Source organism: Centroberyx affinis, unplaced genomic scaffold (assembly GCF_046629955.1).
Source record: "Centroberyx affinis isolate AG114_WGS23_722 - 3 ecotype Tasmania unplaced genomic scaffold, CSIRO-AGI_Caff_v1 ptg001953l_1, whole genome shotgun sequence".
NCBI classification, from domain to species: domain Eukaryota; kingdom Metazoa; phylum Chordata; class Actinopteri; order Beryciformes; family Berycidae; genus Centroberyx; species Centroberyx affinis.
In genome coordinates this window covers 189,623-200,000 of record NW_027280310.1, presented here as the reverse complement: position 1 = coordinate 200,000, position 10,378 = coordinate 189,623, and the positions used below count along the sequence as shown (strand labels likewise).

The following is a 10,378-nucleotide window of genomic DNA, read 5'->3' as shown; positions in this document are numbered from 1 at the left end:
CAGATCAGCTTGTTTCAGAAATTTTCATGAATCAAGTGTCATTTTCTTTATAGTACTTGAGCAATCTGCCTTATTCTGCCTTGTTTCAAGATGCTGACACTTGTCTCTAACACATTCCTGAAACAAGTGAAACTGGAATGGGAACAAGTGGAATGATCTCACCCCATTTGCAGAATGTTTCACTTCTTAAGACTGAATGACCTGTTAAAACGGCCATTTTTTTTCTTTTTTTGCAGTGCAGGCTGCTCTAGCTGTCCTGCCAGTGTCCCACATAGAGCGAATGTTAGAACGAGCTGTTCCTACTAGGCTTGAACCTGACAGGCAGAACAGACAAAATGGAGAGCGGGAGAGGGGTGGAAGAAAGAGGAAAGGAGACAGAGAAAAAGAGAGAGAGAGAAAGGGAGAGAGGATAAAGAGAGAGAATGAAAGGAGAAAGAGACAGCGAGGCAGAGAGAGAGAGGGAGAGAGAGAGAGGTCTAAATGGTTTCCAGACCGGGTGCAGAGCAGAGCGGAGTGGGTGAGTGAGTGAAGGAGGAGTGTGAAACGTGACTGTGGGGAGCTGGAATGTGGAACGAGGGATTTGTTCCTGGGACCTTTTCATCCGTTTGCTCATTACATCTATTGCAAGCCACTCACTCTCACTCTCTCTCACTCTCTCTCTCTATCACTCTCTACCACAGTTTATAAACATAGAGATATTATATTCATTAAGATTCATCACAAAGTGTAAATGTAGGCATTATATAAATATTTGTGATAATATATTCTGTCTCTCGCATGTGTGTGGAAGTTGCGAGAAACGCTCACTAGCGACAAACACATGACAAATGTGTGTGTGTGTATGCCTATGCATGTGTATGTATGTGTGTGCGTGCGTGCGTCTATCAAGAACAATCTGCGTTATAGGCTTAGGTCATTAGCTTGATTGGCATCCTCCCTCTCTCTCTCCCTCCTCCCCCTCTCTCTCCTTCTGTCATCTCTCCCCTGATGATGTTATTTTCAGCCATCTCTTCATTTCACCCTCCTTCCCTCCCTCCTCCCTCCTCCCTCCTTCTCTTGTTATCTGTGCTAATCTTTCTCCTTCTCTATCTCGCTCCCTCCTTTCCTGCAGTTCGCTCCGTCTCTCATTTCTCTCTCTCTCTCTCTCTCTCTCTCTCCCCCCCCCCCACCCCTCCTTTCTCTTTCCACCCCAACTCCATCATTCTCTTGTTATCTGTCCCTTTTCATTTCACACTTGTTTTCTCCAGCAGGCCGTCTGTGATCTCTTCAAAGCACACGGGGAATAGAGACATCGATTGCGGGGAGAGATCGAGACTGGAGAGACAAGATAACAGAGAGAGCAGGAGAGAGAGAGAGAGAGAGAAATGAGAAACTGTCACGCTGCCTCAGAGAATCAAACTGATCACACAGTCTCTTGACAACACACACACACACACACGCGCACACACACACACTCTTTCTTACGGCTGATAGGGCTAACAGCATTTACACTCAGAGAGCGATAACATGACAGCCAAACCACTGTTATTGACTCAAATGCCAGACAATAGTTTTTCTCTCTGACACTTCCATGACAGCTCTACAATTGGCATTTTATTTTATTTCTCTTTCTCTCTCTCTCTCTCTCTCTCTCTTTCTCTCTCTCTCTCTCTCTCCCTCCCCCTCTCCCTCATCCTGCCTCCCTGTTGTCTTGTTTGGTGTCTGGGTTTCATTTTCACGCGGCCCTGCTGTTTGTTTGGTCGGTGACGGCTGAGGCTGCTGTGGAGCCGCTGCGCTCTGCAGCAACGATGATGTCATTGTTGACAGTTGCCGGAGTATGACTCTGGAAGCGCCGCTCACTCCCCCGCGTCGGTTCATCGCACCGGACAGTGGTTTTGTTTTTACGTTAGGGACGCGGCTGTGATTGGAAACACGCGGGGAAACGAAGGCAGATGTGAGATAGATAGCCGTAATGTGATTTGCGGCACACGGTGGATGCTTTGGTTCGCAGTTGTAGAAAAGGGGAACATGTCGAGGCTTCTGGAGGCTGGCGGTGCTGACCTTCAGTGGGGATGGGGATTGGCAAATGCAAAAAGCAGTCTATATGGAGGCCTAGATGAAAGAGTAGGTTATAAAAAACAAATATAAGGGATGTTGTTTTTTTTTTAGATTCCAGGTAGTCAAATAACTACTTTAACTTTTTTGTGTGTTGCTGCTACCATCCGTGAAAAATGCAATAGAAAAATACTGGTGCAAAATTGCCCTTCAGTATATTGCCCAAGTATCATGTGGTTTACATAGAAAGAGTATATGCATTTTAGTAATCAGTCCTGTTTTTCACTGAAAGTGTTACATTGACTTTCACACACTTCCCTTTTACAGCTGATAGGGCAAACAGGTTTTATGTGGGCGTGTGTGTGTGTGTGTGTCTGTGTATGATATGTGCCAAACTCCACCCACCTAGTACCAAAGTAGATTAAAACAAACCATGAAAAGTGTTTGCAAATAGTATTTGACCTATGTTTGCCCTATTCAAATGTCTAATACCTCGTTCTCTCTCTCTCTCTCTCTCTCTCTCTCTCTCTCTCAACTAGGACTTTGAGCGGCCTCTCTTCATCTCCTCTCCCCTCCTCCTCCTCCTCCTGTTCCTCTTCCTCTTCGTCCATGGATCTGTCCGTGTCGCTCCCTCTCTCGCCAACATCCACCAACCCGCCCAGCCTTTTCCCGGAGACGTGGTTGCCCATGACAACCAGCCAGGACTTCCTGCAGGTGCCGGTCTCCCGTGACGACCGCAGCTACCGGACGGTGTACAGCCTGTTCCACAAGACGGTGTCGGAGACCAAGTTCAGGATCCTCAAGATCCTCCGCGTGCAGAACCCCTTTCTCTGGGAGAAGTACAAGAGGTCAGCTATAGCGCTAAAGCATTTTGTCTTAAGACTTTTAGGAGATACTCGTTCATTGCTGGAGACATGAGTGGCATCCTGTTGTACTAACCATCAATTAAATAAAAAATCCATTAAAATCTTGTTTCCCACAACACTCTGTTTCAGAAAACAGAAGTAACAGAAAAACAGAACAGAACAGTAACAGAAAACAACAATTCTGTCATATTAGAAGAAATTGTTAGAGGTGATAACAGAAAGTTTCACGTTTCCAGCCGTGACAGGTGTCTCCATTTTTTTCCACTTGCACTTCTGCTGCCCATACAATGGTGTGTTGTGCAGTTGTGGGTTCGCTATTTGGTAGTAGCAGGCTGTTGTACCTGTTAAGCTTGCCCTGTTAAATGATTATAATGATTACCAGCTACAATGTCATGACAATAGTGTGATGAACATTTGCAGATTTGGTTGGTATTTTATTGTAACTGATTGTTTTCACAGGCAGGGAATAGCTCAAGATGTTAGACCCACTTTGAGACACTAGACAGTATCCAGATTATGTGATAATGTGAGTTCGCAACAGTGTTATAAAATTGTACCATAATAAGGTGCAATGTGGTTTTGTTGTTACATAGTGTTATGTTACATTCCCACATTTGGTTCCTCCTATGTCCTTGTTTAGCCTGTTTTTTGGACAAAATATGTAGTGTACCTTTTTATCCAGGTTTGTGCCACTGAGCTCAATAATTCTTTTCTGAATCAAGTGGAGAGATGCTAGTGGAGAGATCTTATTCTGCCTTGTGTCAAGATATTGACAGTTGTGAAAGAAGTGGAACTGCATTTAAGCGAGTGGAATTATCTCTCCGCATCGGAAGCATTTTTTTACTCATTTGATGAAAACGAAACTTTTAAGACTGCATATGAGACAAACTAGTTAAGACCCGTGCTTTTTGCAGTGCAAGGGAGACCTGGCCAAGACAGCGGCAGCATATTTACTTGCAGAGAGAAACAAGAGTAAAAACAATTCTTAATAACTAACACAAGCTCTCAGAAAGAATGTGTGAAAAGAGGAAGAAGAGAGAAAGAAGTGTGTAAGGAGGCCAGCTGTGCGAGACTTCGTGAGAACAAGCCTGCAGTAGTGTGTGAACAGAGCGGATGGAGAGATGTTTGGTGATGATGATGTTCCTGTCGTGAGCGGTGGGCTAACCGCTACGGTTAGACTAGGGCAGCCTATCAGCTGTGACAGTTAAACACTCCCACACTGACTGGTACCACACGGTTTCACAATGACTGGCAGTGTGTGTGTGTGTGTGTGTGTGTGTCACAGGGACTCAGGAAGTGTTGCCCCCGTTGAATGTCAGTTGATTTCCTTTTCTCACACTATAGTTGTGACAGGATGAGCCAGGGTCAGAAAGCAATGACTTTTGTTTGTATGTGTATGTGTGTGTTAGTGTACGTGCTGCGGTGTGTGTATTTGTGTTTCTATACACAGGATATTTATGTGCTGAGTGAGTACTGTTTAATGTTGTGTGCTTGTTTGCTTATGTTGCATGATATGTATGTCCGATTGCCCCATGATTGTTTGTGTCTGTCTTTGTGTCTGTGTGTGTGTGTGTGTGTGTGTGTGTGTGTGTGTGTGTGTGTGTGTGTGTGTGTGTGTGTGTGTGTGTGAAAGTTAGTGACTGAGGGACTTACTGTTGCATTAAAACAGACCATCATGTCTCTTAAAATGGGTTAAAGAAAAAGACCGACAAAGAGAGAGTAAAAGATTGAAAGATGTGTGTGTGTGTGTGTGTGTGTGTGTGTGTGTGTGTGTGTGTGTGCGCGGTGTCAGTCAGTGTCAAGTCACAAGCTGTGAGGTCACAGGAGGTTGCGCCGGGGTCACAGCCTATCCGGCTCGAAGCGCTTTCACCTCCGCGTGGCTGCTTGATCCGCTCACATCAAACAAGCTGTGCGTCTGTGTGTGTGTGTGTGTGTGTGTGTGTGTGTGTGTGTGTGTGTGTGTGTGTGCGTGTGCGTGTGCGTGTGTGTGTTGCTCAAGAAACGGCGGATTAGGCCCAATGTTCTTTCCCAGTCTTAGAGCAAATAAGGCGGTGATCACAATTTTTGACTTGGAATAGCAGGATTGCTCCTGGCTGTTTACTAATTCATCACCTGAGAGATGATCTGTCTTTGTGCATCAGCCTGTTGTGTTCTGCACTGTGGATCCATAAAGAGTGATGAGTAAAATGCTTTGGTGCACTTCAAATTTGAAAGAGGAATAAAGAAACTGAAATCTCTCGCTCTCTCTTTGACTGTATGTATTTAATTGTCAACTGTAGTTGTGTGGGCTGCTGGCTCTGTGGCTTTTGTTTGTTGTTGTAGCAGGTGTTTGTGTGTGTGTGTGTGTGTGAGTGCGTGTGTGTGTGTGTGTGTGTGTGTGGGGGGGGGTTGCAGTGTCTGCAAATGCTATTTTCCCCTCTATTTTGTAGCATGTTTCATTAAAGAACATCAAAACGCTCAAGAATTTTTTGTAACTTCGAATCCACAAGGGGCGGCTGTGGCTCAGGAGGTAGAGCGGGTCGTCCACTAATCATAAGGTCGGTGGTTCGATCCCCGGCTCCTCCAGTCCGCATGTCGAAGTGTCCTTGGGCAAGATACTGAACCCCAAATTGCTCCCGATGGTTGCGCCAGCACCCTGCGTGGTAGCTTGCCGCCATCGGTGTATGAATGTGTGTGTGAATGGGTGAATGTAGGCATTGTAAAGCGCTTTGGATAAAAGCGCTATATAAATGCAGTCCATTTACCATTTACAACACTGAACAAGTTCTGTGCCAAAACCCACCTCACCTTATCTCTCTCTCTCTCTCTCTCTCTCTCTCTCTCTCCCTCCCCCTCTTGTCCTCCCTAACAGGAAGAAGGAGTACATGTCGCGGCGTCTGTCGGAGATGGACCGGCTGCTGAGCGAGCGCCACCTCTTCCACGGCACCTCGGCCGACGTGGTGGAGGGCATCTGCAAGCACAACTTCGACCCGCGCGTCTGCGGCAAGCACGCCACCATGTTCGGCCAGGGCTCCTACTTCGCCCGCAAGGCCGTCTACTCCCACAACTTCTCCAAGCGCTCGCCCAAAGGAGTCCACTGCATGTTCCTGGCCAAGGTCCTCACTGGCAGGTGTGTATGGGTGCTGCGGTTCGCAAGGACCGTGTGGTTGGCTTTGATCAAGGATGGGACCTTTTTGGGCAACTTTTATCAATGCAGAAAACATCCATCTTCAAAAGTTATTTAATCTGGTATTGAGTGAAAAAATCTGCCAGGGCTGTGAGATACATTTCAATGCACTTGTTTCAAAAAATGTTCATGAATCAAGTGTCATTTTCTTGATACTAGTGGTGTGATCTGTTTCAGTAGAAGAACTACAGCTAGGCCAGTGTGTTTTGGTCCAGGTGTTAGCTGGAAGGAACACAGCTTTAGTACCTGGAGGAAAGATAAGGTCTTATTTTATCCTGATTTTGTTGGGGTTACGTGCTTTAAATTTCCTACATGTTTTGTTTGACATAGTATATAGGATCTGGGCCTAATTATTGACCAAACATGTTTCCTTCAGTGAATATCTTCATTTTATTTTATTTTATTTTAATTATTTTAAACCATATAGTCCCATTGAGATTCAAAATCTCTTTATCACATAAAGTAAAATAACATTAAAAAGAGAGAGAGGGGAAAATGAAAGAGAGAGGGAGGAGTGAGTGAGAGAGATAGAGAGAGAACAGCAAAGAAAATCAAGAGAAAAGGTTAGATATATATAATATAGGTGAGATTTATACAGTATATATAAGATTAGAACATGCATTGAAATAACATCTCTCATATTAAATGTGCAGCACACATCAAATTGATTTGTGCAGACCCTGGGGCTGTTTGCCGTGAACCGTAGGTCACTGCTATGAGTCATATGCTAATCCCAGTTCCTTAAACGTGAAATCAAATCTACAGCCGTGCATGTAAAACAGCTGATTTGGCTGAAACCATCGTACATCACTAGTGTTGTTTTGCTGCAGCAGACATAACTCTGTGGTGTGCCCAGAGGATGGTGCAGTGGTTAAAGCGCCTGCATTTGGAACCGCACCACACGTGCCCCCCCCTCCGCCCAAAGCCTGGGTTCAATCCTCGCCGCAGCCCAGAACGAGACATTGCTTCCAGACCTGAGCGGGGATTTATTCCAATATGGTTTCAGACAGTTTGAGGTGCGCTTGATTTCTGTGGAGGCGGTACGGCCGTCCAAAAAGGGACCTTTGACTGTTGAGAAAGCATACATCAAACACAGTTCAGATATATTCAGATGTTATTTGGTATAGGTCTGTTTGCTTCCCCTCCCATGTCTCTATGATTCCTACTGCCTGAATAAAGAAATGGTCTGTACAGCTTGCTTAATTTTGCTGTCTGCCTGTAGCATCATGGTACGCTGCATATCTGGAGCGCAGACTCTAAGACTCTACCCACTGTCTGTATCTGTTTTACAGTTGAAGTTGAAAACGCTCTCTGTCTTATTTTAATGTGTATTATTTATGACCCCAGAGAAATAATTTGGTTTGAGAGATTGGTGGATTATGGATTTTTAGAGGCTGACATCAATATTTAAGAGAGGGAAACACAGCGTTTAGCATGGCTGGGCTGATTCCATATACTTACATTACTTTCATTACATGCACTTACATCATATGCTTGCATTATGTAAGGTGTTCCCAAACCCACAAAGGAGTCTTCTCGTTTTCATTAAATCTAGGGTAGTGTCAATTTAGATGGTAAATGAATCATTCCTCTGCGCTAGATATGTGGAACTGAATGACAATAAACCTGCTAGCAGCATTTTTCCTGCTCAAAATAAATGGATAGAAAGCTCCTTGGTTAAATGTAATTTAATTTTTCAAATCCAATGCAGTCCATCTCTACTTAGGTTCATAGGTATAGCCAGAGTTGGAAAGTAACTAAGTACATTTACTCAAGTACTGTACTTTAGTACAGTTTTGAGGTACTAGCACTTTACCTCCTTAAATGTTGTACTTTTTACACCACTACACTACACAACATCTGTCTGTAGTTACTAGTTATTTTACAGAATAAGGTTTTACATGCAAAACATACAATCAGCTCATAAAAAACGTTGCATTGTTAGAGTTTAAACTAGACAACAGTATATGGAGCAGTTAGACCTACAACATTAAAATACTTCTTACAGGTTAATACATCAATAATTTAGCACTCTGAAAGGGCCCACCTTCAGAATGAGTGCTTTTACTTTTGATATTATAACTTGATACTTACATAAAGGATTTGAGTACCAGCACCACTGGTGTAGCCTTGACCACACAGCTGACCCTGTCTCTCTCTCCCCTCTCTCAGGTTCACTGTAGGAAATCCCTCCATGCGGCGGCCTCCTCCCATCAGCCCCCGCGACCCCTCCAGCGACCTCTACGACTCCTGTGTGGACAACTGGGTGGACCCCCAGATCTACGTCATCTTCAACGACGACCAGAGCTACCCCTACTTTATCATTCAGTACGAGGAGGTGCCCAGCACAGTCGCCATCTGAGCGCTGCACCAGACCTGGGCCTGCCAGTATTTCCAAACACTTCTTTTATCGTTTGTTTTGGTCGGTTTAGGTGCTGGATGGATGAGGTTTGGCACACAAGATGAAAAAGACGAAAGTTTAGACCATCATAATTAAAATTTTAGTTTAATTTTCCATGACTGACATCTTACCCGACAATGTCCAGATTGTCTTGATGCAGTAAACTTCACCCATCCGGTACTCTACACAGGTTAAAAGAAATGCTAAGAATTGTTTGCAAATACTGAATGATCCAGTTCTGCAGTCGACCGGATCAAACCAGACCAGACCGCATTAAAGAACAACAGACTGGATCAAACTGGTTGAGACTGGAGCAGACCAGAAGACCACTTTACTTACTTTGTCATCCGGTACAAAGAGCCACCTATCACTGTGGTCATCAGAGATGAGACCAGACAGGTCCGAACTGGATTAAACCGGTCAAAACTGGACTGGATGAGAGCAACACCTATTTCTTCCAGTGTTATGAGGCTCCTGGCAATGGGGACATCTGAGACCACACCAGACTGGACTGAAGTGCACTAGGCCAAACCGGGTTGAACTGGTCCAAACTGGACTAGATCAGAAATACCCCACTTCATCATCTAGCATGAAGAGGAACCTAGTGGTGGACACCGGAACAGAGAGAACTTTGTCTACACCTTATAGATCTGGACCAGACCCGGGACAAACCAAACCTGATCCCCTTATCGTTTTAACTTGGTACCTAGTCGTATGGCTGCCTGAACCTGGTTCAACATCAAGCTGTTTCTGTACTCTGTAGTAGACAGTAGTGCCCTGCCAGTGCTGTGACTGACCAGCTGGCCGTATTCTTCTAAGGAAGCAGTAACCAAACAACCAGAGGCTTCCACACATTCATAGAGTTACCATGGTGACGTCCAACCCCACCTCGTTCTCTTGAATACAAAAAAGCATAGTGAGCGTAATCCCCCGCCTCCCGCCCATAAGTTTTTACAAGTCTATGTGCTGCGTGTGTGAATCTTTGACTTAGTGGACATCCATCTTGTGGCCTCTTCAACCAGACAATGGACATGAGTTTCAGTGGGACTCAGTGCTATCCAAATGGACATCTATGTAAACTGACGGCCATTTTGGGGCCCGAGCAGAAGTTTCACACGGAGCCAGTACTGTTCTGGCAGGACATTTTTGCCTTGGCACCCGCCATTTCGGTTCCTCATGGGGGCTTGAACAGTGTACAGTTTCACTGAGACTTTTGAGCATTTTGTCAACAAAACCAAACTCCCTGAAACTCATCTCTCTTGGACCGCTCTCACTCTCTGAGAGACAGTAGACATGTTTTATTGAGACAAACTGTACATACGTTCTCTTTGTTTATATTTGAACTGTGTGCCTTTTGTTCATAAAAATGTTTATTTATGTTAGTTTAATGTAACATTGATTAAATAAAGAATCTAAAAGAGAAAATTACAGAATGGTCAACTGTGATTTATTTCTTTATGAAGTTCAAATGATGTCTTTATTAGTGATGTGGTGGTAGTTGGTGTATTGGGTATATTGCCAATGAAGGGTTACATACTTTGATCTCTCTGATCCAAAACATGCTGGTAGTAATTAGGCTGATAGGTGCTATATATGCTGGTGAAAGAGGTAGTTCTGCTATGTATAAGTGTAGGCTACATGCTGTCGACTACACTACTGGTCTTTATTGCAGTCATGTACCATGGTGGACAATTTCAAGGAGAATTTTGTTTATCTGATTACTTGTTCTTGTTTGGGACTAGTGGTATTACATTGGGAAAGGAATTCCCCCATGCTCAGCCCTCCCTCTGTCTGTCTGCCCCCCCCCCCTCTCTCTCTCTCTCTCTCTCCCTCTCTCTCTCTCTCTCCTGCCATCCCCCAGCAGCATATGATCTGAGCACCATAGCTAATGCGGTCCAGAGCCTCCAGAGG

At 44.6% G+C, this 10,378-nt stretch overlaps 1 protein-coding gene across 1 annotated transcript in view; it reads left to right on the top strand.

The window, feature by feature from the left end:
• LOC139653731 (protein mono-ADP-ribosyltransferase TIPARP-like) overlaps positions 1-9,912 on the top strand; it is a gene marked incomplete at its 5' end in the record, with an annotated part of 12,513 nt that extends 2,601 nt beyond the window's left edge. The window contains 3 exons of the mRNA XM_071530678.1: positions 2,574-2,882; positions 5,752-6,009; positions 8,239-9,912. Coding sequence (XP_071386779.1) covers positions 2,574-2,882; positions 5,752-6,009; positions 8,239-8,428 — 757 coding nt within the window. The remainder of the gene's footprint in view (positions 1-2,573; positions 2,883-5,751; positions 6,010-8,238) is intronic.
• Between the last annotated feature and the right edge of the window lie 466 nt (positions 9,913-10,378).